Below are 27960 nucleotides of genomic sequence, written 5' to 3'. Positions count from 1 at the left end.
CTTATTTGCATAAATCTAAAATAAAATAAATATTTTTCTAATGACTTCCCAACTTTGTAAGAATTTTGTGAAAAGTCACATTTTTTTTTCACAGAAGAAAAAACTATTCCAGTTGGTGGGATTGGATTTTAACTTGATGAACTGATGTTTGAGGGAAAATAACCTCAGTAACTCGTGTTTAATGAGTAATAAATTAAACTTGGTGGTCTCAGACTCTGATCCAAACGTCACTCAGCATCCAGACAAGAACCGTCATCATTTATCATTTTTAATATAAATCTTTTCACCCTCACACAAATTGCACTTTTTTTTTCTCCAAATGGACACACAGTCAGCAGTGGACAACTTACTGGTTGACATCTTCCTTATACACCGTGAACTGGCTATAAAAGAAGGAGGAACAGAAAGAATCAAATAAGAGACATCGAACTTGATCTTACCACCACTTTACTATGGCATGCATAGGTTTCAGACCTTACTCAGAAAGAGACGACAGACACTTTGTCTAAGAAGTTTTCTAAACGATGCCGTGACTGCTTGCGATCCAAATTAAGAAAAAAAAAACAAACAGAAAAACAAACCAAGGTACAGAAAAGCTCGGTTCCACCGTGAGGAGAAGAGTCGCCTCCGGACCCCGGGGAGAAACTACGGGAGAAGGTGGATGTGGCGAAAGCCTTCGAACGCACCGCTGCAGAGTTTTTGGTTCTTTTCCTGTTAGTGTAGCAGCGTCAGTGCTGTCCACAGTCCCAGACCTGGTTCCTCTTTTTTTATAGTTTGAGCACTAAGAAAAAAAAGGTCAGACTTTTGTAACAAAACAGTAACGTGGCGAGCAGAGGGCGTCGCCTCCGAGGGGTGATGGGTGGGTTGAAACAGGTGAAGGCGTTTAATACCTGAATGCTGTTTGATAGCAGCTTCGAGAAGAATAACCAGACAGCCGTGTGCTACCAGGGAGCAGCGCTTCAGCCGAGCGGGAAACAAACAAGCAACAGGCGTCGCTCCGACCCCGAGGAGAAGAAAACTGAAGCTGAAAGCCAGACGTTTGTTTAACCACGACCGGGACGCTGGTTTGGCTCAGGCGCCCCATGTACAGCTCCCAAAACCTCACCGATAAACCAGCGTCGATAAATCTGTTCTTATGAAAGCCAGCAGGGGGCGACACCTTTGGTTTCTGAATGGTTTGTTGAAGTAAACGAGACACTTTGCTTTGCCTAGTGAGCAGCCACAGGTGTTGAAAATGGGAAAAAAAAAGCTGCAGTACCTCAAGTGTCCACCAGAGGCCGTCACATGCCACCTCAGAGCCATATGTTGCGGTTTAATGACCGTGTCCAGTCTTCAGTAAACATTCTCAAATACTAAAAGTCAATTTTTCACCTTAAAATTTCACTGATTCTCAGGAATCATTAGTGATTCTGAAATGAGAATTTTGGAAAACTACTCAAAAATTTCACATTTTTCCAAAATCAAGGTTTTTCAAAACTCTGAGGTTGTTTTTTGTCAGTTTTCAATTTTTTTTTTAAATCTGAAAAATTAAGAAATCCAAATTAAAGATCCAAAATCTCCAATTAAGCTCTTTCATTTTTTAATGATTTTGCACTTTGTAAGAATTCTGTGAAAATCAGAGTTTTGAAGAATTTTTAGGAAAACCTCAAAATCAATTTTTCAACCTTATTTTGTTAATCGTGGCAACAAACGCAGACGACGCACTGACCCGTCCACCAAGATGGAGACGGATGGTTCTAAAGAGGATCGGATAGAACAATCTGGATCCAGTCTGTAGATCTGGATTAAATGAAAACCACTATGTAAAAGGGGTTCTGGGGGTCTGGGGTCTGTGCTGGTTTTCAGCTTCAGTTCTGACTGTTGCTTGTTTTCTGAGCTCGACTCGTCGCTGCTGTGATAAAAGAGAAGATCCGAGCCGCCGCCTGCGATCGAGGCCTGGCTGGACCTGCGTATCCTGAACCGAGGAGGCGGGGCATTTTTGGCTCCTGAGTTCTCGGTGTGAGCGGGATCAGCATAAACATCCATAAGAAAATAAAGACCAACAACATTTGCATCAAACCTGTTGTGCACCTTTTTTTTTTTGGTGGGGAAACAGAACGATGGGGTCAGAGGTCATTGCAGGGTTCCTGCACAGGGTCCAGAAAACTGGGACTTCAGGAAGGAAAGGCGGGTCAACGTTAGCGTTAGCGCTCCTTTAAAGGTGTCACACTACTGTTTTCAGGATGAGGCCTCTGAGGAGATCATATGACCACAGGGGGCGCCAAACTCAACACAAACAGAAAGTTCCTCACAGGAGCTTTAGGAGCAGGTCTGGGGGGACCTGCACAGGAACCCTGAAGTCAACGAGACAGGAACAGACCGGGAGGAACCAGCAGGCGTCTGGAGTCGGTACAAAGCGTTAAAGGACTGCTGTCGTTTTTTTTTTCAATGATTTCTTTTCATTTGATAACTAAATATCTGACTCTATCCATAAAGTCCATTCTGTTAAATTCATATATAAAGGTTAACATGTACACACGCTCGTCACTGGGAGGCGGTGGAATCGGGACCTTTATTAATAAGTGGGTGGAGCTTCTGGGTCTCTGGCGCTCGACAAACATCCTGTGAATGCAGTAACAATAATTAATAGAATGATAATTAGAATAATAATAATAATAATAATAATAAGAATCATCGTCCGCACCATGCCGTGAAACCCGCAAAAACTAAAAACAAAACAAGAGCCAGGTGACCGCCCCTCCCCCGCCCGCCATCCCGCCCCCCCCACCCTCCCCCGCCCGCCGCCGCAAACAGAAACAAAGATTAAAAACAGGAAACTTTGAGTCCAGACTCTGGATCCGCTCTGGCTTCTTCCAAGTCCCGAGTCCACATGCGTCACACAAATCCTCGCCAAAGTCCTGAAGTGAGTGGAGGGCGGGGTCAGGGGTCGGGGGGGGGGGTCGGTGCAGGGTCACAGGAGGGGGGGGGTTTGTAACGGAGCCTCTCAGAGCACTCGGCAAAGCCTCGGTGGACTTCAGATCCTGTTCTCAGCGTTAGCCGTGAATGTGTGTAACGTGTGTGTAAACCAGGCTCACGTGGCGGTCGCTCGTGGCGGTCGCTCGTGGCGGTCGCTCGTGGCGGTCGCTCGTGGCGGTCGCTCGTGGCGGTCGCTCGTGGCGGTCGCTCGTGGCGGTCGCTCGTGGCGGTCGCTCGTGGCGGTCGCTCGTAGCGGTCGCTCGTGGCGGTCGCTCGTCTGTTGGTTTTTCTTATGGTTGCAGTTTCTTTGAGACCAGGGCGTTCTCTAGTCAGTCTGTAGACCCCGGTCTTTAGGGAGGCTGGGTTTCTGGTCCACATGAGTCCGGCTCTCTGAGTGTTTTCATGTCAGCGACTCCTGGATGGCGCCCCCTGCTCTGTCAGTCAGAATGGCGCCCTGGAGGCGGGGCTTTAGCGAGGCAGAGCCAAGGTGGAGGCGTGTTTTCTACTAAAGATGGAGAGGGAGGAGCTGGGCCAAGGTGTGTGTGTGTGTGTGTGTGTGTTTAAAATGTGTGTGTGTGTGGTGGATCCAAAGACCTGTCCAGAACCGGCTCCTGGTCCTGGTGGCGTTGGAGACGTTGGTAAAAGCGGAACAGGAAGCGAGTGAGCGGTTAGGTTCCTGCGGGTGGTTACCGTGCAGAGGAGCAGCTCCTCGGCTGATGACACTACACTGATGGAGGAGGCGCAGGGAGCAGGGTCTGGACAGGTCTGTGTGTGTGTGTGTGTGTGTGTGTGTGCGTGTGTGTGTGTGTGTGTGTGTGTGTGTGTGTTCGCACAGGGCTAGTGCAGGTAATCGTCCACAGAGGCGAAGGCGCAGGAGCCGCTGCCAGTCCGGGCCATGATGGCGAGGCACTGGGCGGCCTGGCCCACGGCCTGAGCCAGGGGGGGCTGCTTGGGCAGGTTGTGAGTCTCTGAAAGGAGAAAGAGGGGAGGGGGGTCAGGACTGGACCCGGGTCACACCAGAGACCTCTGACACGGAGCTTCCTCACACACACACACACACACACACACACACACAGGGACCCACCTAGTATTGCACTGTTGAGGGTGGAGCAGACCGGCTCCCTCTGGATGGCGTCCAGCTGGTAGCCGACCGGGCTGTTCCAGGGGTCTGAGTAGGCCAGCAGACTGAAGGCGTCCTGCAGGAGGGACCACAGCAGACCCTGATCAGAAACAGGGTCTTAGACCCAGACCCCACACTGAGGTTTTTTCCTGTAGCTGCCTGGTGACCCTGAGCTCAGTCTGAGGCCTTGACGTTTCAGGGACACGTTAAAAAGGAAGTAGCTACAGGCTAACAGCAGAGGAGAGGGGCATCCTGTGAGACCCTGATCGCTCAGAAACTGGAGCTTAGTTGGAAAGATTTTCACAGATCGGTCTCTGCCTGATCAGTAACTATCCACACGTCTCTGCCGTCACAGCGAGGTCGACTGAGAGCTACAGACCTGTTTTTCTAAATGAACCACCCTCAGCGCTGAGGAACTTTATTTCCTCTCTGCAGAGCGGCTCCTGTTCAACTGAAACGTCTGAAAACTACAACGCAGATAAAATATGAAACAGAAATATGAAATGATTTCACACAGGAGAGGTTAAAGGTCAGTGAAATCATTTTACACACGTGATTTTATGGTTTTTCAGAAAACATTTCTGGGATCTAACAGCCTTTAGCTACAGACTAAGATAACGAGTTTACTCCTAAAAATTTATGACTTCATTTTGGAAAACTAACATCTTTTATCCTCGTTAATTTATGACTTTATTCTCATAAATTTATTATTTTATTCTTGTAAATTAATGGCTTCTTTTCCCTCATAAATTTCAGACTTTTTTCTTTTCATTTATGACTTTTTTTTCTTGTAAATTTACCACTTTTTATCCTACTTAATTTTTGACTTTACTCCAAAATATTTATGACTTTATTTTTGTTAATTTATGACTTTATTTTTTTTTTAATTTATAACTTTGTTTTTGTTAAATTATTACTTTACTTTATTTTAATTTATGACTTGATTTTTTTTTATTTGTGACTTTATTCTCAAAAATACAACTTTTTTCTTGTAAATTTACAACTTTTTATTCTTGTTAATTTATGACTTTTCTCGTAATTTTCCGATTTTGTGTCAATAATTTTTTCCTTTTTTAAAGTTATTTTTTTTCCAGTTTTTTCTTGTAACTTTTTGGTTTATTCTTGATAAAGCTAAATCTCGTAAATTAAATTTGTGGGTTTTTTTTTTTAATTTTTAAAAGCTGTAACCCTCGCCGTCATGCCCTGATCAGCTGTCTCCATCACACCGCCATCTGGACCTCGCCGTCTCACCTTCAGCATCTTCTTGTTGGCTGAGTTCTTGCCACACTCGCGGCGCAGGTGTTCGCTCATGCTCTGGAGCTCCCTGCCGAAGTGGATCATCCTCTCGATGGCGGCCTGGCTGCCGCCGCACAGCTGCCTCTTGGACTGGGCCGACTCCACCTCTGCGGGTTGGCGGGCCGGGTTGGCGAGCAGGGCGTCAGAGAGCATGAGGGTGAGAGCACAGGTTTAGGAGGGAGAAACAGGAAGTGAAGCTTCAATCAGAGAGGAGGACGGACTGAGCGCCACGACAGAGCGCCACACGGTACCCACCCATGTCTGCGTCACAGTCGTCAGGCTCGGTGGCGTGTTTGGAGCTGCCGTTGAGGAAACCGTTGGAGGAGGATTCTGTCACGCCGTTGGTGAAGTGGTCGACCTCCATGTCCACGTCGCTGCTGAGACAAACACCAGGAGGAGACAAACGGACACGTCTCAAACCGTCACATGACTCTGATTGGTCTAAAGCCCAGAACAGGACTCGGGATCTGGCCCCTTCAGTCCGGGCCGGGTTACCTGGTTATGTTCTGTTGGCTGCGGCTCCCGTTGAGGCTGATGTCGGACGCCGGGAGGGTGGAGCCGGAGCTGGGGGGGCAGGGCTTGTGACTGTGAGGGGAGGAGCTGTGGCTCTTATTGGACGTCACGCCGTTACAGCAGTTACTGTCGAACCCTGAGGACACAGAGGGGACACACACACGGTCCATCACTGAGTGTCCTGGTCTGGTTTGGACGTGGGCCCGGCTGGACCCCGGCTGGGGTGTACCTGGGAGGTGGGGCGTACCTGGCAGGTAGGGCTGGGAGCTGCTGGCTTTGTGGCTGGGGCTGCTGAAGGGCCGGGGGGAGCCGGGGTAGCTGTCCTGAGACTTTGGGCTGCGACCTCCCAGACACCGGACCTCGCTGTCCGTCCCGTTCACCATCTCGATGAACTGTCTCACCCTGAGGAGGAGGAGAAGAAGAGGAGGAGGAGGAGGAGGAGGAGGAGAGCGCGGTTTGAGAGACGTTTGGACGAGCACTGCAGAGGGTTTTAAAGAGAAGAGCAGAGGAGGCTGGTCGGGGTCTTACTTGAGCATGAAGAGCAGGTCTGGGTTCCTCTCCAGGAGGTTGGGGTAGAGCTGCTGGGTGGTCTCGATGGCCTCGCCCATTCTACCCGACAACACCAGCTTCTGGATCTCTGCGAGGACACGACAGAAACTGTGGTGAAGGCGCCGTTAACACAACAACGTTTCACCCCAAAACGCCAAAAACACAGTGAAGAAAATCTGCGTTTATGACTCCAGACCAGCAGGGGGCAGTAAGACAAGCTGTGCAGCAGTTAGCTGCAGTTAGCCTGTTAGCATGGGGATCTTCAGCCTGTGCTGAGCTAAATTTATCTTCCAGGACTAAATCTGGACGGTATCTCCTCAGCTTTAGGGGCGGAGCTTAAAACCAGCAGACTGTCCCTTTAACCAGGAGACGTTCCTCCATCCACCTCTCAGTGTCTGACGCTGTCTTCCTGACTTGGAGCCTCTAAAAACCTGCCAGCACAGACGGACTCACTCTGTCGGTTTTTGATGGAGGCCAGCTCCTCGTGCACGGCCTGGTCCGTGGATTTGGCGAAGGCCTCGGCCGTGGCGCAGTAGCTGTGATGCACCAGGTAGGACGCCACCATCCTGAGGAGACAGCAGACAGAGAGAAACACACTGAGGGTTTGTGTTTGTGTTGTATCTGGACTAAAAACGTCTTTGACTAAATCTGAGCTACGCTCTGAAACCTGACAACAAGCGGTCTACATTTCTCTCTACTCACAGCCCGGTGCTCTGAGACGTGTCTGTAACTAACATGTAACTTTAGTGATTTAGCCTTTAGCCTGTCCATTAGCGTTTAGCTCATATTTTAGCATAAAGTTTGTTTTTGTTAGCCTTTGGTCATGTTTGAGGTTTTAACTTTTTTTTCCAACCTTAACTCATGTTTGTTCAATATTTTAGCCTGTTTCAGACTTTAGCCCATTTGTTAGCCTGTGGCTCGTGTTTTAGCCTTCAGCTCTAATTTAAGCCTCTCCCTTGTATTTTAGCCTGAAGCTTATGTTTTCACCTTGAGCCAGTGTTTTCATCATTAGCCCTTGTTTAAGCCCTTGGCCAGCATTTTAGCCTTTAGCCAATGCCGTAGTCTACAGCTCATGTTTTATCATTTAGCTCCTGTATTAGCCTTTAGATTGTGTTTAAGCCTCTAGCTCCTGTTTTAGCCTTTTGTTCATAATTTAGCCTTTAGCTTGTGTTTTAGCCTTTAGTTCATGTTTTGGCCCATAGCCTGTTTTTTTAAGCCATTAGCTTGTGCTTTAGCCTTAAGCTTGTGCTTTAACCTTTAGCTCATGTTTTAGCCCATAGCCTGTTTTTTAGCCTTTTGCCTGTGTGTTTGCCATTAGCTTGTGGTTTAGCCTTTAGCCTGTTTTTTAGTTTCAGCTTTTAGCTTGTGTGTTAGCCTTTAGCTTTTGTTTAAGCTTTAAGCTCCTGCTTTAGCCTCTAGCTTGTGCTCTAGCCTTAAGCTCATGTTTTAGCCTTTACCTTGTGCTTTAGCCTGTGTTTTAGCCTTTAGCTCGTGTTATAGCCTTTAGCTTTTTTTTTTAGCCTTAAGCAAGTTTTAGCTCATGTTTTACCCTTTAGCTCGTGTTATAGCCTTTAGCTTGTATTTTAGCCTTTAGCTTGTGCTCTATCTGTCTCCTGTTTCTCTTTCTTCTGCTCTTCTGTCCTTTTTCTGTCAGACAGTTAGGCTCCAGTGTCCACCATCACTACTAAATTAATCACAGAAATCATTTTCAGCAGAGAAAAACTCAGATCTATCTTCTCTCTGATAAACTTCATCAGCTGGGGAATGAAATGAGATGTTTTCTGTCAGATGGACGTGTCTCATATTTATGACGAGCAAAGGATGAAGCTAAGACACAGAGTTTTCCTTTCAGAGGTCTAACCCTGACCCCCCAGCACTGGCGCCTCCTCTGACCCAGTCTGCAGAGATCTGGGATCAGAGGCTTCCTCTCCCTCAGACCGTCATGTCACCGCCGCCTGTAAAAAGGCGATAATTCATCCTGTCCATCAATCTGACGTGAGCTCAGAAACTTCCTGTTTACAGCCCGGGCAGCCAGGCCGCTCCACCCTCAACCCCAATCCGCATCAAAAGGAGATTAAATCCATTCAGGACAAGTAATCATAGCAACAGAGAGCTAATCCCATCAGGGCGTGGAGAGAGACCCAGTCCCACAGCTCTGGATCCTCCTGCTCAGTCTGCTCCCCGACCCTCGCCGTGTCAGCAGCGGGTTCCTGCAGCTCTCCACGCTCCCCTCAGGAGGAGGAAATCACAGACTTACTTCTGGATCATGGACTGCCACTCGCCCTCGCGCTCTCCGATGGGGAAGCGGTCGATCTGCGCCTGGATCTTCGTCCTCCACTCGCGCATGTAGTCCTCGATGTCAAACACGAAGGGATGCTGGCCGAAGTTGGCGTCCACCACCTCCCCCGGAGTCTGAAGGCCCACGGTGGGGTACAGGTTGGGCTGCAGAGATCAGAGAGGGGTTAGGAGGACGGACCAATCACAGCGGACTACAGCTCTGCTCTGAGTTTCTCACTTTAACATATTTATTTCTCAACATGTAAACTTGCAATGCTGTGTTCATGTCCAGCGTGGAAAATCTCCGACTCTTCCTCTCCCTCACAGTCACAAAGATGAGTTCAGGAACCTTTTTCCTGTAATGCGTCCCTCCATGTCACAAATTCAGTGGGTTCGGCCAGCTAAACCTGAATATTTAGGGGTGTGTTACGTAAATTAGGATTATTTTCAGCCGCCACATTTATCAACAGCTGATCAGATGTACGCCATGTTTGGCCCTGATTAGAGATAGACCGATATGGATTTTTTTATGCCGATTATTAGTAGGCAAGGAGGCTGATAACCGATATTTGAAGGTGATATTCAATTGTAGGAAAAGTAAAAATATTGGTGTTAAAGTTTTTAATAACACAAACTCCAACACTGAACTGCATTTACTGCCTTCAAGCCTGTAAGATAAGATAAACCTTTATTAGTCCCACAGGGGAAATTCCACAAGGCCAATATGTTTGTTGAACAGCTCCCAGGCTCAGCAGCATGTTTTATAAACTTCAATGAAAACTTAAAAAAAAAAGCAAAAGTTTTTAAAGTAAATAAAGTTTTCCAAAATGTCAATGTAACTGCAATAAAATCTGGACAGAATAGAGTTTGTGCTGCTTTTTACAGGCATGTTATACAGTCAATTAATTTTCTGTTTGGTTTAACATGACTGATTTTAAATGTTTTGACCATCTAGGGCTTCCGTAGTGCAGACAGGGAGAAATCATGTGCAGAGAAGCATCAACAAGCAGCTCCTGAATGTCTGCAGTTTAAAACATGTGTTTTCATTTTTAAGAGGCAGAAAAACATATTTAAACATATAAAAAACAAAACATATAAAAACATAGAGACTGCAGACAGCGGTGCAGCTGAATCAGAGCCGAAAAAACACAGTTCTGAATTGGTTTCATATCGGTCATCAGATTAAAAATAAAGGCCGATGCCGATATGCCCCAAAATGCCAAATATCGGCCCCGATAATTGGCCCAGCCGATTATCAGTCTATCCCTATCCCTGATACGCAGGTTTCATAAATAACACAAGTGTTGCAGTAGGATCAGTTTTACACCCAGATCTGCACCAAGTCCCACACAAGATTGATAAATGAGGGCGAGAGTGATTGTCACCAATCCGTACGACTTTAATGTTATACTCCCTTTCAGCAGACTGTCTGCTATTGTTTGGTTTTAGTCGCTGGTTTGTTCAATAATTTGTTTCCTGACAGTGTTGGAAATGATGATGACCCAGTTCATATTTCATATTCTGGATCTTAGTATCCAGAATATTGTCAGGATCTGGATCGTACTTTATCATCTGTCAGAAATTATGTTGACCTTGTCTTGTGTTGTTTTGCAAAGCAATCCGACCAGAGTTATATACACATGTGGTGAAAACGGCCCTATCTCACAATGATAAAGAAGCTTTTAAAAAAGTCCTGGATCCAGACGGTGATCCAGATCAACTCCAAAATTTAATCACTTCTTCCTTATCCCATTTTAAACATTTCCTGAAAATTTCATCAACATCGGTTTGTTACTTTTTGAGTTATGTTGTTCACAGACAAACTCTCTCAAAAACAGAAGCTACGTGGTGGAGGTAAAAACAAAAACTCTCCTAAATCTAACTTTGCTGTTTCTTTCAACATCGTCAAACTTTTCCCAGGGATTCATCCCATAAAGACCTGACCAGGTGTGGTGATCCTGCTGTTAGCGCCCGTCATGGTGGAGGACACCAAACTACAGACGAGAGTCTTTACTGTGATGTCTGATGGTGCAAAGGCGCTCATGGGAAACAGAGTCTTCATCCAGATGATCACTCTGCGTTTTGTTTGAGTCGCCGACACGTGGCAGGCCTGCGCCCCGGGGTTACGACATGTCAGCTTCTTCCTGAGCAGAGCGCCTCTTGCTTTTCATTAAGTCCCTGATGACATCCACTCAGAAAGATGAGGATGAGGAGGCCTGTATGGGCGCATTGTTCCTCCACCCTGACAATCAGATCAGTGATGTGATTGGATCAGAGGGGGCGGTGACGGACGTCCTGACAGCCTCACTGAAGCACGCAGAGCAGAGTGAAGGTGTCTGTGGGCGCCGTCAGAGAGGAGTCTTTAAATAACCGCGTGGAGTTTCACCCAAACAAACTCTGATAACGTGAGAGGAAGACCACAGTCCCTCCACGCTCCACACGCTCTGAGGGTTTGAGCGCCTCTCTTCTCCAGCCGCTCTGTTTGTTATGGTCCAGTAACCACGAAGGTCAGCTGTGTGGAGGTGACGCACTGGGCTGCACGGCGCTGGAGGAACATGAATGTGTGGCTGCTAGCCAGGCCTGTTTTCCTGCTCAATGGATGATTGTTGTGGCTAAGACTCTTATTCTCTGCTCTCAGCCGGCCCACTTTCTCAGCCGCCGCCCAGAGGAAAGACAAGACGCAGAACAAGGAGGCCCTCACGTCTCGCTGCCGCTAATAGATGCATGAATCTCATTTGAATTAATGATCGTTTGGTGTGGGAGGCGCTCACACACACTCACACACAGAGTGAAGCCTGAGAGCAGAGAGGAGTTCAGCTTCACCATGAGCAACAAGAGCAGAAACCTGTGAAAGCTTTTCACCACCTGAGGGCGGCCGTAAACCCTCATGAACATGTTCAGCCCGTCAACCCCAACCCCGGATGGAAATGTTCAATGTAATGTGAAAAAATAGGAAATGTACTCACTGGTAGGTCTGTGAAGGCGATACCTGCAGGAGAAGAGAAGAAGAGTTAGCATGGAGGCTAATCTGGCTACAGTCATCTTTCTGCAGGAATCTGAAATATTAAAGTCTGATTCATGATGAACAACAGCAGCTTGACGTCTCAGGCTGACTGGGATCTGTTCAGTGATTGGTCAATGATCCCTCCGTGTTTCTGTGACACAGCACAAGCCGTGCGTTTTTGACATTGTACCGCCGTGCTCTGTTTTTTACCACAATTTAGGATGTTTAGAAAATCATGACACATCCCTGAGCCCGACACCCAACGTCCTAAAAACAGGACGAGGCAACATGAAACTTCCTTCACGGTCACAAAACTGTTTGGCTCTACACACATTTTGCATTTTAAAACTTTCTTAATCCTAAAACCTTCTTAGGCGGTTTTAGCATGAAACGCAAGAGTATTCTTGCATTTTTGCCTTTCGTTTATGCGGAAACGGCGCTTTTAGTCAGGGCCACTAAGTTCAGCCAGATGAGTTTGTAGGATGAAGATGAAGATTTGTAAAACTATACATTTTCGGAAACCTTAAAATGTAACAAATCAGAAAACCAATGTTGCTGTTTTTTCCGAGGTCGTTAAAGCAGCCATCTTGGAGCTTTAAAAATGACTTCTTTCAAAACAATTTTCTCTATAGCTTACCTCCTAGATGACCTTAATTCATGATTTCAATGGTTGAATCTACATTTTGGGGGCAAGGAATTCAATGGAGCGGACTACACTGTAAATAAGACATGTATGGGTTCTCCAATATTCAGTCTCTGTCGGCACCTGTATCGCTCATAATTCTTCCTTGCTTCAGCCTTTTCCTTGAAACTTTTTCGTTTTCTTCCCTGTGGAGGGTAACAGTAACAGCTTCCTGGTTTCAGTCTTCTCTGGCTCCATGACGCTTCAGTAGCTGAGCAGCTAGCTGACGTGAGAGGGGTAGTGGGGAAGGACGAGGTGGGACCATGGGCATGATGGTGCGAAGCGAGGGAGACAGGGGATTGGATGGACTCATGTACCAATCCGAACTGCGCATTGGTCAACTAGTATGCAGCTTTTCAGCGGATATACTGAGCGGATTTTTTTCGTTCTTTTTGGTCTTTATATTGTGTAAATTGGACCATAGGACCATAACAGCCCTATAAACGGTGTTATTAAGATGTACAAAGCTTCCAAATCGTAGACCATAGCTTTAAGGGACCCTCAAAGTTGATGAACGGGCAGGTTGTCTTTTAAGAGTTGTCTTTTGTAAGATGTGATAAAGGGTGTTAGTGAAATATTACATTGTTTGGATGACATACATATCCAAATGACCATAAAATATCATATTATCATGTAAAGATGCAGAATACACAACCATACATGCCTCAATTAGAAGGAAGGTCAACTCCATTGGATTCCTTGCCCCCAAAAATGTAGATTTAACCATTGAAACCATGAATTTAGGTCATATAGGAGACAAGATATGGAGAAATTCGTTTTTGAAAGAGGCCATATTTAAAGATCCAAGACGGCTACCATAACAATCTCAGAAAAACAACATTGGTTTTCTGATTTGTTACGTTATAAGGTTTCCAAAAATGTAGAGTTTTACAAATCTCTGTCTCCATCCTACATACTGACCTACGCAACCTGACTATTTAGCCAAACTTAAACGCTGACTTTTGGAAACAGCCTCTAGAGTGGATTTTTTGTAGACACCAAGATGGTGTTTTCAGTGGAAACGCTGACATCATAATATGGGTCCATGCAGTGACCTCCACTTCAGAGTCATGTCTGATTTTAAAGCAGGTGGCCCCTGGTGGCTGGCTGCGGTAAAGGTTAAAAAATCAGGCTTTCCAGTCATTCCAGATGGGCTGTCGTCAAAGTTTAAAAAATTAATACACCTGGTAGAAATGTTTCTCACGTCTGATTGTTGTGGTGATTTGAAGATATCATTTGGCTGTCTTGTATTCAAGTCCTCGTTTTTCTGAAAAGTTTTGTTTTCATTAGTCATATGATGTTAAACACAAGGTTTGACGTAACATTTAACGATGATTGACAGTTGCCGTTCTCGTGTATTTTTTTCGGGGATTGTAAAATATGTCAGGAGGTAGAGTCAGGAAGTGATTAGACTCTCGAAAGAAAAAAATAATTATTATTTTTGTCACCCAGCTCCACTCAGATTCTCCCAGAATCCCTCACAGTCTCTACTGCACAGAATCTGGCTCCAAACTGCTTCAATGGCTGCCCCTGACAAAACCAGTCCCCATCACACGCTTCCTGATGAAACGACTGACCGCTGAGGTTTAACGGCGACCATGACTCGGCGCCGGCGTTGGGACTCCTTACCTAAGCTGTGGCCGTTCTTGGTGTAGAAGCAGGTGTTGTTGATGAGGTTGACGCAGCAGCCAATCACGTCGCCCGTTGTAAACGTGGGTCCGTACGGTTGCCCGGTGCCGGATGAGCAGAAAGAGTGGCCGTCGTCTCCGTGGTAACCGTACGAGTGCTTGTCCCAACCTGAGGGAGAGAAGCGGGAAACATGAGCGAACAACAGCTGATACGGAAGCCCTGAGAGGCAAAAATCACCTCCTCTGAACCATTTTTATCCCTTTAACCCTTTCACTGCTGCTTCTTTAGGATGGGGACCTGGAAAAAGAAGGAAATCTAGTTTTCTGGAAGAATCATGATGTTTCTCTGGAGTGGAGAAACACTTTTGAGATCAGACACCTCACAGTTTCAGACAGTCGTCCTCAGACTCTGGGTGTTTAAAGCTCCTGGTTGTCTGCGTGTTAAATCCACACTGAGCACTTTCATGTGTCTGCAGATCAGGAGGAGGAGGAAGCAGGCTCTGCGGCAGCACACACGGCCTCGGGGTTGTTTTACAGTCAGAACCTGAGCGGCGGCGGCCAGCATCCTGAGCGTTAGTGCTGAGCTGCAGAGTTTCATCGTGCCGCTGCCACATTCATCACTCGCAGAGAGCAGTTTGGCATCACTTCCTCTCCATCAGTTCATTTTCATTAGCGACCACCCATCAGCTGGGTCTCTGCAGACTCTGCTCGGGGCCTCCTCTTATCTCTACGTAGAGAGGCTGAAACCCGGACCCGCCCAGGAGCTCCAGAGCGCTGAGGGGGACTCCTGTTTGACCTGATAACCCCAGAGCTCCCCCTGACACGGAGCAGCAGATGGTGTCAGATCACGTCAGGGGCCAAAAAAAAAGAGTTCAGGAAGTGAAATGCTGCAGATTTCAGCCCCTGATCCAGATCCTGAGTGAGTTTGGAGATAGATCACGTTCTGACTGAAGTAAAGATCAAAATATGATGGTTGATTGACTTTAAAGGGCCAGAAAGACTGAGAGGCTAGTTTTGATCACATGATCAGACAGGAAGCATCAATTTTAAAGGCGCAGCATCGTAAAAACGACCTTTAAGCTCTCTCATGATCAAGTTTTTTATAAAGAGGGCAGCATCTGATTTTATTAAGATAAATAAAAACTACAAACTGTTTCTTTGAGTGATTTCTCATCACTTAGCAGTGTATTGGCTCCCAAACAGGGCACTTTGGCAAGTTTTAGCTAAAAGAGGCCACTTTAGCATGCTTCTGGCTTCTTACAGCCCCCTTTAGCGTGCATTTTAGCATCAAAGGAGTGCACTTTAGCATGTGTTTAGCTCCCAACAGAGCACTTTAGCACGCGTTTTGGCTACAAGACGGTGCTTTAGCGTGTGTTTTGGCTTCCAACAGATCTTTTGTTAGTGTTTTGGCACTTAGGAGTGTGCTTTAGCCTGCGTTTTAGCTATAAGAGGCAACTTTAGCATGTTCTGGCTTCTAACAGGGCCTTTTAGCATGCGTTTTAGCATCATGGATTGCACTTTAGCATGTGTTTGACTCCCAACAGAGCACTTAAGCATGTTTTTGGCTTCTAACAGAGATTTTTAGTGTGCTTTTAGCTCCCAAAAGGGATCTTTAACCAGTATTTTGGCTCCCAACAGAGCACCTTAGCCTGTGTTTTCGCTACAAGTGGCCACTTAAGCACATTTCTGGCTTCTAACAGAGATCTGTAGCGTTCATTTAAGCTTTAAGGAGTGCACTTTAGCGTGTGTTTGGCACCCAACAGAGCACTTGAGCGTTTGTTTTAGCTACAAGAGGGTGCTTTAGCATGTTATTGGCTTGTAACAAAGATCTTTAGCCTTTGTTTTAGCTCCAAAAAGTGCACTTTAGCAACAAGAGGCCACTTTTGCATGGTTCTGGCTTTAAACAGAGCCCTTTAGCATGCGTTTTAGCTCCATGGAGTGCTCTTTAGCGTTTGTTTGGCTCCTAACAGAGCACTTTAGCCTGTGTTTTAGGTACAAGAGGCCACTTTGGCATGTTTCTGGCTTCTAACAGAGATCTTTAGTGTTCATTTAAGCATCATGGAGTGCACTTTAGTGTGTTTTTTGCTCCCAACAGAGCACCTTAGTGTGGTTTTAGCTACAAGAGGGTGCTTTAGCATTTTTTTGGCTTTTAACAAAGCCCTTTAGTGTTTGTTTTAGCTACAAGAGGCCACTTTAGCATGTTTCCAGCTTCTAACAGAGATTTAGCTCCCAAAAGAGGTCTTTAACCTGTGTTTTGGCTTTTAATAGAGCACTTTAGCATGCGTTTTAGCTACAAGAGACCACTTTAATAGCATGTTTTTGGCTTAATAGCATGTTTTGGCCTACAGAGATCTTTAGCAGTCATTTTAGCATCAAGGAGTGCACTTTAGCGTGTGTTTGGCTCCCAACAGAGGTTAGGTCCAATGATGTTTTTGGCTTCTGACAGAGCCCTTTAGCCTGTGTCTAGCTCCCAAAAGGGCACCTTAGCATGTTTTTGGCTTCAAGAAGGCACTTTAGCATGTGTTATAGCTACAAGAGGCCACTTTAACGAGTTTCTGGCTTCTAACAGAGCCCTTTAGCGTGTCGTTTAGGTACAAGAGGGTGCTTTAGCATGTTTTTGGCTCCTGACAGAGATCTTAATTAGTGCATTTTAGCATCAAGGAGTGCACCTTAGCGTGCGTTTTAGTTACAAGAGTGTGCTTTAGCATGTTTTTGGCTTTAAACAGAGCACTTTAGTGTGTGTTTTAGATACAAGAGGCCACTAGCATGTGTTGGGCTTCTAACAGAGCACTCTTTAGCGTGCGTTTTAGCTCCCAAAAGGGCACTTCAACCTGTGTTTTGGCTTCAAGAAGACACTTTAGCATGTTTTAGCTCCCAAGAGGCCACTTTACTGCATATATAGCCCTGAGGAGGGCACTTGAGTCTGCTGTTTCTGATCTAAAGTGAGCACCTTGTCACTTGTTTCGCCCTCAGGAGGGCGCTTTAGTGTGTTTTGGCCCCTGAATGGGCACTCAAGCTTGCATTTCTGTGTTTTAACTTTTGTGCCACAAGGGCTGGACTCTACCCCCTGCCTTCACCCTTTCCCTCCCCCCTGTGCACACCACAGTCCCTCAGTGAGCTCAGACCTCCTCCTTCCATCCTCACAGACTGATGAACTCACGGCTCACCTGTCCCTCAGGTGTCTCTGATCCTAGATGATCAGTGGTCAGTTTCCTGGGGTGTTACGTGCTGCGTAAACATCAGCAAACTCTGCTCCTGACCAATGAACATGTTCCATTCATGTTCTCCATCAGGGGGCGATATGAGGGAAACATGTCAGCATGCTTTTTATGGCAGGGTACACTCTGAAAAATTTCTAGCTCATTTTCTGTCGCTCTGCACCTTTTCATAACTTGAGTATGAGCTGTAAGAATTGTTAAGTTCCTGCAGAGCTTACAGAGAGTTTCTGCAGAGCGTACAGAGAGTTTCTGCAGAGCGTACAGAGCTTCAGCTACTGAGATGTCACAGGATACTCTTTGGTTTGTGCTCTCAACAGTAAAGCGTTGAGCCCTTTTTCCTGGACACACCTTTAACCAGAGAACCAAAGGCCAACCTGTCAGTCCACAGTCAAACTAACACCTATAGAGTCAAACAGATAGATATATAACACACAGCTGACAGAGAACACACACACACACACACACACACACACACATACACTGACAGACAAGCTCCTCACACCACACCCAAAGGCACACAAAGTGTCGTCTTACCAGGGAGTCTGTTCATGTTTACACCCTGAGCTGAGAGGCCGATGCCCATGTACCTGCAGACAGACAGACAGACAGGTGAGAGGTTATCAGGACAGGTGTTCAAAAAACAACATGAGGCTGTGAGGTGTCATGAACATCTCAGAGATCCTTACAGACTGGACCGGTCAGTGGTTTCGATTTGAGCGGCTATGAAAGCTACAAAATCTCCCGTTAACCTGTGTCTGTGCTCTTCACGTGTTAACGAGTGCAGCAGCTCGCCATCCACCGGGATGAACCATACGTCAAACTTAGCGTTGAAAGTTACATTGAAGCTAAAGTTAAGCCCTGTTTGGGTTTCACCTGGGTGTAACGTTTACGCTCAGGAAGGAAGTAGAGGTCAGTCTGTGAAGTCAGATGAGTAGAGGGGATGTGAACAGGAAAATGACGATGAAAAACGGCGATGGCCGCTGAATTTGATCTGGTTTGGGAGGAAACTAAGCTGTTTCTACCAAGTGGTTCAGTTCGGTTTGTCTCTGACTAAAACCTGGACAGGTCCCCAAATCACCGACCTGTACCGTCCCACTTTCTGGTTCCCTTCTGTTGGTGGGCAGACTAAACCGATCCAACCCCAGAAGGTGGAGCTAGAAACACTGCAGTCTGCTGATTGGTGGAAAGAACGGTCACTTCCTGTGTGACAGTGGCTCACAGTCTTCTCTGAAACAAAGCTTGATTGTTCTTTGTAACAGAGAGACACATGCTGATCACAGAGAAGACGAATTTCTGGATGTCTTCATCGTTGCTCTTTGTTGCATTTTTCTTCTTTGTTGGTTTTAGTAGCGGGGTACACTGTGTCAGACTACTATGGCGTCAAACTATTATGTATCTGACACAGTTATCAGCATCCAGCTGACCATGAGGGGGCACAGTTGGCTGAAGAAACGTTAACAGAATCAGGTTTTACTGATCCAGCCCGTACCAAACTGTACTGATCCAAACCGGACCACTTGGTGGAAACAGGACTTATCCGTACTTTGGTTTGATTTCTCAGGTTACTTTACTTCTCAGTCAGAAGTTTGGTCCAGTTCAATCCTGCGTTGTTGGAAATTCACATTTTTCATGTTAAAAAAATACTTTGGTTGTTACACTTTAATGGTTCAATTCCACCAGATCCTGGTCCGGTACGTCTCTGCTCCATCATGGCTGATTTCACCTCTTCTGTCTCATTGTTAAAAAACAAATTATTATGAAAAATTGTTTGAGGTTTTTGGAGGCTGATGAAGAAAAAGTGAACCAGGAGAGGATCGGTGTGGAGGCAGGAAACACTGAAAACACTGATTCAGGACTGATCCAAACCCTCGCTGCTGGGCTGCTCGGCTGCTTGGGAAAATGAGTCTTTGTCATGTCACACCCCGGCCTCCCCTGAACCAGCGTAACACAGAGCTCCAGATTAATCCAGATTAAACTGTTGGGCCTCCCCGGTTACCAAACGAAGTTTGCAAAACGTTGATTAATCCTGGCGGTAAGAAGCTTATTAGTTATGATAGTTGAGTTTGAGGATTAACCACCCTGAACCTCCTCAGTGACCCCGTCAGGGTGAAACTCATCAATCACTGAAGCTCTGACTGTTGGATTTGATGAGTTTAACGAGAGTTATCTTTTCATGAACTCAGCTGTAACAGGACTCATTTTTGAACTTCGTCCTGCGTCCTGCGTCCTTACCCATCGCGGCCTTTGCTGATGATCTTCACCTCAAAGTAGTAGACCCCACAGGCTGCTGGGATAGGGTGGGTGGCCCGTACGGAGGCCGCATCTTTGGGGGTTTTTCCATGACCTGCAGGTGAGAGTGAGACACACATGTGAGCAACAAGGTCAGGACTTTACAAACCACACGGTTCACTCAGCTCCAGAGTCTCTGTGAGCAGACGAGTGGATCAAATCAAACTGATCATTGTCGGCGTGATCAAACAGGTTTTCCTGCTGCTGTTAGAGAAACACAAACTGCTCCGACCAAATCGTGTCTCTGAGTTTGGAGATGAGGAGCTGAGGGGCTTCTGCACCGTCACAACCTAAATATACGTAAAGGAAAAGGAAAACAGCCGGGAGGAAAACGAGCGCTACTTCCAATATTTTTTCAGGGAAATCTCCAAAAGAAAGCAGGATTTACTCCAGACGTTAGGTACCAAGGAATGCAAACATGAAGCAGGAAAAGACTTCCTTCAGAGTAAAAGTAGAGAAAGACACTTAAAAATACGACGTCTAAATTACAGGTGACAAAAACAAACGGATCAATAAACTGGTGCTTCTTCGTAAACAAACAAAACATCACAATCTGTTCGATCTCTGCTTAGTGCCCCTGCCTTTTGCATTAATGGTGGTGATGTAATCAGAATTTTGAAGCATATCGGCATCCGCCTTTTTTAACCCATCAGCTGATAAGAAACAGTTTGTCTCTGATTCAGCCACGCCTCTCTATCCATGTGTTGTCCCGCCCACCGTACCATCTGATTGGTTACACACAGGGCCATGATAAAAAACTGATCAGTCTTTCTCAGTTAAAAGTCAAACTGATGATAAAGGATAAAAATACAGTGAAAGTCACTGACACCACAAACTGTCACTGAAGCAGAGCGACAGACATTAGAGCTCATTATAATTCAGTTATTGACACTAACAACTGAAGTCCAGACCTGAGGAGGTAAAAACAGAGACTTTTGTCTTTTGTATAACTCACAGATCATGTTTTTATCTGCCGTCAACCTCTTTGTGTTCATCCATCTCTCCTAAAATACGACCAAACATGAAGTTTATCCACAGAGAAACTGTCGCTGTTTGCTCAGAGGATAACGAAGAGAGACCAAGATAAATTTGGGATCAGTTGATAAAAACAGAACGGGTCAATTCTACGACAAAGCGAGGATAAAAACCCAAAACGATTATCTGTACTTCCATAATAAAAGTTTCAGTCCCGTGTTTCTGAAATGGTTGATCTACTGGAGGAAGTTTTTCTGTCACCAGGTCTCTGACGTGATCTGGATTGATTTAAGTTTTCGTGAAACTTTCAATCTGGAAAATAAGCTGATTAATAAGAAATACAAAAAATCAACATGTCTTCTTCATTTCGTGTTTACTGCGGCAATAAAACGGTTTCTGGATAAATACACCTTTCAGGTTCTCTGCTTCTTTTGTCAGTTAATAAATCTGTGACGTACTTTCTAGGTTCGACATTTCATCTGAAAATATTCACAAACTCCTCAATCAAGAATCAAGTGTTTTTTCCTTTTTGTACCAGCGTCTGGTTGCATTTCAAAGTTGTTAAATAGTGAATAACTTCCATAACAACATAAAAAGCTTCCAAATTACATGGGGGAGGGGGGGTGCTGATAAACAAAGATGTCTCTATTGTCAACAAGTTCAGGAGGAAAAAAAAACGAGGCCCAAAATGTGACAGTCTGATAGTGTTTGCTCTGAAACGCTCATCCATAGCTCCCAACATTCACACCTCCTCCCACAATCCACAACGTCAGGGATCCAGAAAATTCCCCGTCAGAGGATCCACACAGGGCAAAAGTTTCGCCTGTTTGTATTGGTCAACAGTTACTTAATGAATGAACAAACAATTAATGTTGTTGTCTTGGATTCCCAAGTTTTAAAGAGCTTTAAGATGAATATGAAATGAATAAATGAACCTGCTGGTACATTAAATGATTCACAGTCTAAATAAATATCAACTTCAGTCATTTCATACAAGTAAAATCAAAAGGTACAATGTCCAAGTACCTAAATGCATCCTTGTGACTGTGAGGGAGTGGAAGAGTTGGAGATTTTCCATGATGTGAACACAGCATCATAAGGTTATATACTGAAGAATAAATATGTTAAATTGAAAAAATGTGTGATTTATTATTCAACACATTGATATTTTTTACCACATAAACACAAAAAAGTACAGAAAATTTGTACCGTTGGTCTGTATTGGTTTCAAATGTTTAAGGTACCCATCCTTGATTTTGACCAGTATCAAGATATAACAGGCTTAAAGCTTACTCAGTTATTCACTAATATCTGATGGAAATATTGATTTGTGTTTATATTATAAGGCTGGTGATTAATGAGGTTTTTATTTTGAGATCAAAAACAATTTCTTTTCAAATGTTGATTTAAAACTTTCTAATTTTACCTGCTTCACAGTTTTCAAAGTATTTTTTTAACTGGATCAGGGGTCTTCATCGGTTTTCAGACCAAGGTCCTCTTGACTGATGGAGACAGAGCAGGGACCCATTATGTTACACCAGGGGTCTGCAGCCTTTACTTTCATAGGAGCCATTTAGCCTCAGCTCAGCTGAATCAAAGTCATTCAGGAGCCACAAAATCTACTTTATCTTCACAAAAATACAATACAGTGTATGAAATTCTACGCATAGTTGAAATCTGAGGAACAATTATTAAAACAGGATTTTTTTTTAATTTATAAAATTGCACAAGTGATGTCTTATATTTTTTTAATTAAAAATAAATATTTAATTTTTATTTTTTATTTATTTAAAATAAAAAAAAAATGCAAAACTTTTCCAAAATTTTTACATTTTTGACATTTAAAAAAATGTTCAAAGTAGTTGAAATTTGAAAAATATCTGAAAATTTTCAAATTTTATAAATTAGCAAAGATTTGCAAAAATTTCAATAATTTACAAAAATTCAAAATCTATTTTATTTCTAAGTGTTTTTAATGTTTTGTTTAGTGTCAATGTTTATAATCATCAAAACTCTCTGTAAGAAAAATAAAAATTCTTTATTTCAGTAATTTTTGTTTGAAAGCTACGAGGAGCTGCTGCAGAGGAGTCAAAGGGCCCCATGAGGCTCCAGAGCCGCAGGTTGAAGACCCTTGTGTTACACTAATGTGGGCTCAGCAGAATGTATGAACATATCTTATTGACATGCATTCAGTGTTAAGCTTTTCTGGAGAAGCAGACGGAGCGGGTGTGAAACCTGCAGAGGCCGGTCTGCCTCTGTGTCGAGGAGCGAGCGGTGATGCTGAGTGAGCCTGTGTCAGTGTGAGACAGCTGCTGTGACGGGAGTTTGTTTCTGACTGATAACATCTTTGGCCTCTGCGTGTCCACTGGTGTTTGTTCAGAGACAAAAACATGAAGAAAAAATCAAACTTTAGGGATAATTATTTGAAATAAAAAATGGCCTAATCAGACAAAAATGTCACCGCCCCCTCAGGGGCCGCAGACCCCCTGTTGAAAGACGGCAAGAGAACTGAGCCACGGGACTTTGAATATTCATCCCTTCATTAAAAATCTGATGTTTGCTAGGCAAACACACATCATCTCAGTTAAAAATCACTATTTTTATTTTATTTTTTAATGCTACCTAGTTTTAGACAAATGGCTGAATAGATGCCAGTTGCTAATTTATGATCATACAATGTTTAATCCTGAAACCCACATCCCTGACTGAATGTGAGTTTATTTATTGGACAGAGACGATGCACTTTAACATGGTTTTATAATAAATCATGAATCTGATGAGCTGCACACAGAGTTTATAGCAAGTGATAGTTTCCAACTCTCGTCCCTAGTTGGGTCTCTGACTAACCAGATCATTTCCCAAAGCACGTGAGAGACCAGTCCTATGACCTGAAACACGTCACGCTGTCACTTCTTTCTTTCCCATGATTAATCTGCGATAACAGTCCACCTTTAACACAGGCCTGTACACACTCTGCAATCACTAAACCTGAAACATACACGACGACACTGCCGTCACAGGCACCCTGATAAACACTGGATTAAGTGACGGTTTGAAGACAAGATATTCCCACTTCTACTGATGTTTGTTTATGTCATGGGGACGCGTTCGGACCTGAGTGTTGGCTTTGAACGCCTGTAACATGAGGCCATAAGGCTGTGATGGTTACTATACTTTAACATCCAAATGACAGAATATGTTGTTCATAACTGACGTTTTCATTGCTTACTGTGCGTTCACGGCAAAAGAGGCAAAAGAGGCAAAAGAGGCAAGCACGCCAGAAGTTCATTCATTTTCAATGAGAGCCCGGAGTCCTGAGCGGCTAAAGTGTCAGCAGATGAGAAGTTGAGCCTCGGTCAACTTTATGGTAATTAGCTGTGACGCAGTTCAGCGGCAAACGGTGGCAACCAATCAGAGTAGAGATGTCCTTCGACCGAGCGGGCCCTGAAGAACAACACATGTAACTTTGGTTCCTAGTTCAGTCTTGGAAACAGAAAAGCTCATAAACTGTGTTCAGGCTCATCCTGTTCTTTTTAACGTCCACCTTTTTAGCTACCGCCAACAACAAAAAATATCATGTTACAGAGGAGGTAGATTGTTCTGGTGAGTTAAAAAAATGTGCAGTAACAGCAGAAAATAGCGACGTAAAGTGTAGTCTGTGGCAAAGACGTAGCTTAGCCTAGCATGCTAGCATTTCTAGCTTCATCTGAATGAGATGACACCAGGGCTCCAGACTAACTTTGTTCAGCAACGATCTGAGGTTTACACCGGGGGGGCAGGTTACTTTATAACCAAACAGTCTCTGCTGGATCCTTCTGGATCCTTCCGTGGATGGCTTTGTACCGGACTGTGCGCCAGGACCTGAATGGACGCCGGTGACCTGGTTTTCACTTCCTGTTTTGTGCAACCTTTTTTCTTCCTTGAGGATTTATCTTTCGTTTCTAACGGCATTTTGTGTTACGGAAAAAAGAAGAAGGACAGCTTGTATTTTTTCGTTTGTTGGGAACTTTTTCATGATTTTGGGTTTATGAACATTGAGATTATTGTTTTATTTTGGTTGTGATTTGATGTGAAGTTTGATGTGGTGGATAAATCAATATTATCTCCTCTGTAAACTGCTTCCTGTCAATCTGCTGGTGACTGATCAGATGGTGATTTTATTATGTTCATGCTTTAAACTGAAGTTGAACAACAGGAAGCAGCTGCTGCTGGGAAGAAGTCGCTGTGCAGCTCCTTTAAATGACAAGCGCGATTTTACTCTGACGTCAGTCATGTGACAAACGGCCAAGGCGGCTAAAATATTTAGCCTCTTTGGTCGCTGTCTGCTTTCTCGGGCGTGCTTGCCGCTTTTGCCTCTTTTGGTGTGAACACACAGTAAGAAGTTTCCTGCATGTATCTAGTTTTTCATTCAGCTCTGAGGGAAAACACTATAATATCAGTATTTTTGATTACTGTACCCTCCTGATACAGATATCTACATAAACTTAATGTACACACACGTCTACTTTGACAACTTCATGTATCCCGCAACTCCACATGATTCCCAGATCACAAAATCCTTTACTCATCTCAGACTGGAGTCACCGTCTGTGATGCTGGATTTCAGCTCTCTAAACGCCCTGTTTCCACCAAGCGGTCTGGAATGGATCAGTACAGTTTGGTACGGGTTGGTTTGGTAAAGCCTGATCCTGATGATGTTTCCACAGAGTACCGTGCCCCTCTTGGTAGGGGGAGTGTTAGCCAGATGCTGATAGCAGCATTAGCTACATAACGGCAAGGAGTGTTGATTCTTTTGACCAATCAGCCGACTGCAGTGTTTCTAGCTCCGCCTCCTGGGGTTGGATCAGTTTAGTCTGGCACCCCAACAGAAGGGAACCAGAAAGCAGGATGGTACGTGTCGGTGATTTGGGACCTGTCCTGATTTTAGTCAAATGAAACGCCACAAAATGTGTGAGGTGAACCAACCTGGACCCTTTGATGGACACAGGGCTTAAGACCTCCCCCAAGCTCTCCAGAAGCCTCTTCCACTGCTGCCACGCTATAACATCAAGCTTCTCTGTGTAAAATGACAAATTCTAAAATATGTTTTGAACCGTTGAACTCACCAATCAGTGATGTCACTCTTTGAGCAATTTGTGCCCATCTTAATTTAAAGTCAATTTGTACACAACAAACCAACATGATACCACCTCTTTCTCTTTTGGCTAATTATAGCTGACCTCATATTCCAGCCTAAAAATAAAGTGATTTCATGTGTGACACTTTCAGAGAAAGTTTGTGTCACCTGATGGATGACAAACACTGCGTACACAACATCTGCATACCTGCTGTAGGAGATTCAGGTGAGTCAGTAAAAAAGAGACGGAACATTCTGGTTATAACAAGGAAGAGTGTGTGGAGGGCCGGTTAGACCCAGAATAGTAGAACACACCCAGGAAGCTCAGTTACACCTTTTTTGTGTTGAACTCTGGGCTTTTCTCGTGGGCCTGCTCTGAAATAAAACCTCTGGATATCTTTGCTCAGTTACACCACAATGTCAGACAAACACTTGGTTTTAGAGCCTCTGCTGACATGGCCTACTAATGCTAACTGCCATCAGTGCCTTTTACGCTAAATGCCTGATATTTACTGTGAGCATTGGTGTATTCAACGCTAGTTTATATCCTAAAAATGCAGCATAACACCACCAAGAGGAGTGACTAGCCCTTGGCCATTTCGGCTAGCGTTTAGGGCAACGGTTATGTGACTCACATCGAGCCAGGGAAGCCTTACAAGGTCTTAGTTTACGGCTGATTCTTCACTAACATGACATATGTTGTGTTTCAGACGACAGTGAGGCAGATCCGTGTGAAAAGCGTCATGTTGACGGATCACAGAGCTGACAAACTGGCTGACTGCTTAGCAGCGGAGCTAACGAGCTAGTAGGTCAATTTTGGCTGCGGATGCACCTCACCAGCTGGTCGGGTTGCAAGATGTCCTCTGCCTTGTTGTTGATGAAGCTATTAGCTTAGCTTACTTTGTTTTTAGCCACAGTGGTGTTCTGGTGAGTTTTGCTGCCATCGAAAACACGGATCATAGCAGAATCAACCAGTTTGTGTTGCTTCATCAAGTTTCTGATCACAAACAGGTGCAGATGTAATATGGCAGTGAATTGAGCACGTTATTTTCTCTATTTAAAAGCTCTGACTCAAAATTTCAAGAGGATTACGTTTCGTTGACCTCATAATTTCTCGCATCATTTACACTGTCAGAAAAGGGGAACATGTCTATATTCACAAACAAAGGGTCATAATGTTTAAAGGCGAGAGAAACGGATCTAAACGGACTATATCGTCTGTCAAAAATAGATCCCAGTGGTGCCAAAACAAGCAGGACTGCCAATGCGCATGCGTAGAACTGCTCTGCACCCCGTCTCCACAGGATGCACTATCTGTCAGAACACCAGCAGCTGGCTTTGATCCGCTAACCGTCAAAGCTAGGCTAAAGTTAGCCAACTTGGCGTTAGCTCCGTGTAATAAAGTGCCAAAGTGGAGTGTGTCTGTTGTGTCATACCTTTGTAGTGAACACGGAGATTGTTCTGGGAGAGTCCGATGTAGCTAAACTTGTCCTTTGGGCTCCAGGAGCGAGGGAGCGGGGTCTCGTTTTCATTAACGGCTGGGTAGAGCCGTCGAAGCCTCTGGTTGAGCTCCTTTTCCTGCTCGTTCAGAGCCGAGTCTCCGTGTACAACCACCGACATCAGAAACCCACAGCCTGACGACTGACCAGACATGGCTTCGACGCGAGTTTTACTGTGTTGGCTTGTCAGTAACAAGCCAGAGTCGCCTGTGTCCGTCAGTGTCGAGCTGTAAAAGGGAGGTTTAGCAGAGCTGGAGCTGGTTAGCACAGGAGCTAACCTGGCTAACACTAGCGTTCAGCTAAAGCGATCTCAGAAATAGCTCAGGTTGACATTAGCTGACACAAAGCCGCAGATACAGACACCAGAAGAGGGCTGTGTGCCGCGGAGATTCAGGAGAAAGTATTTAAAAGGCAGAGGAAAGGGTCGCTGTTGTTAGGCTAGACGGATCGACAAAGTATAATGAGCTCAGCTAGCCTCGATCTTTTGTTTGTTGTCGGAGCCTGATCCGCAATTCTGATTGGTCGAGAGCAGCTCCACTCACTTCCTATGGGAATGTGAAATACATGCAGAGAGTGAACAGCAGATTAACAGATATGTGTTGAAAGATTACAACACCTCCTTAAAATAAAACATTTCATATGTGATCATATGTTGCTCTTTTTATTTGGAGTGAATACGTTTTAATGCTAGTTGGGAAACATGCTGGCAGAAAAGACCCAACAAAAACAAAATTTCAGAAGCCCCTAACTCCCTAAGTTTTTTAAATATAATGTGCACATTTCCTGAATTTCATAATGGTTCCAATAAGTGCAAACGTTTTTTAGAAAAAGCACAAAGG

At 44.7% G+C, this 27960-nt stretch overlaps 1 protein-coding gene across 4 annotated transcripts; it reads right to left on the bottom strand.

Annotated features, from left to right (window-relative positions):
* Positions 1–255: 255 nt before the first annotated feature.
* Positions 256–27642, bottom strand: ranbp9 (RAN binding protein 9). Of its 4 annotated transcripts, XM_074688521.1 has the most exons (15): positions 27059–27642; positions 19475–19586; positions 17777–17829; positions 14026–14193; positions 11677–11699; positions 8691–8875; positions 6887–6999; positions 6413–6521; positions 6114–6286; positions 5867–6020; positions 5627–5748; positions 5327–5478; positions 4040–4151; positions 3783–3923; positions 256–3748 (listed from the first exon to the last, which is right to left on the bottom strand). In XM_074688521.1, exons 1-14 carry the CDS (start codon positions 27273–27275, stop codon positions 3793–3795), a joined length of 1824 nt encoding a protein of 607 aa, XP_074544622.1. In that variant the 5' UTR covers positions 27276–27642; the 3' UTR covers positions 256–3748; positions 3783–3792. The 4 variants fall into 4 exon arrangements, with proteins under 4 accessions (XP_074544622.1, XP_074544621.1, XP_074544623.1 ...); XM_074688520.1 differs by having other exon boundaries at positions 256–3923; XM_074688522.1 differs by having other exon boundaries at positions 256–3923; positions 5627–5745.
* Positions 27643–27960: the final 318 nt, after the last annotated feature.

The sequence above is a fragment of the Halichoeres trimaculatus genome, unplaced genomic scaffold (genome assembly GCF_033239565.1).
Source record: "Halichoeres trimaculatus isolate MK-OKI-2021-1 unplaced genomic scaffold, fHalTri1.1 fHalTri1_scaffold_15, whole genome shotgun sequence".
NCBI classification, from domain to species: Eukaryota; Metazoa; Chordata; class Actinopteri; order Labriformes; family Labridae; genus Halichoeres; species Halichoeres trimaculatus.
This window is presented reverse-complemented; position numbering and strand designations above follow the sequence as displayed.

Coding starts and splice junctions, on each gene's coding strand:
- ranbp9 (XM_074688520.1), bottom strand. CDS start 27,275: ATGTCTGGTCAGTCGTCAGGCTGTGGGTTTCTGATGTCGGTGGTTGTA. Junction 7,000..8,690: donor TGGCAGTCCATGATCCAGAA/GTAAGTCTGTGA, acceptor CTGTCTCCTCAG/GATGGTGGCGTCCTACCTGG. Junction 5,749..5,866: donor AGCCAACAGAACATAACCAG/GTAACCCGGCCC, acceptor TGTTTGTCTCAG/CAGCGACGTGGACATGGAGG.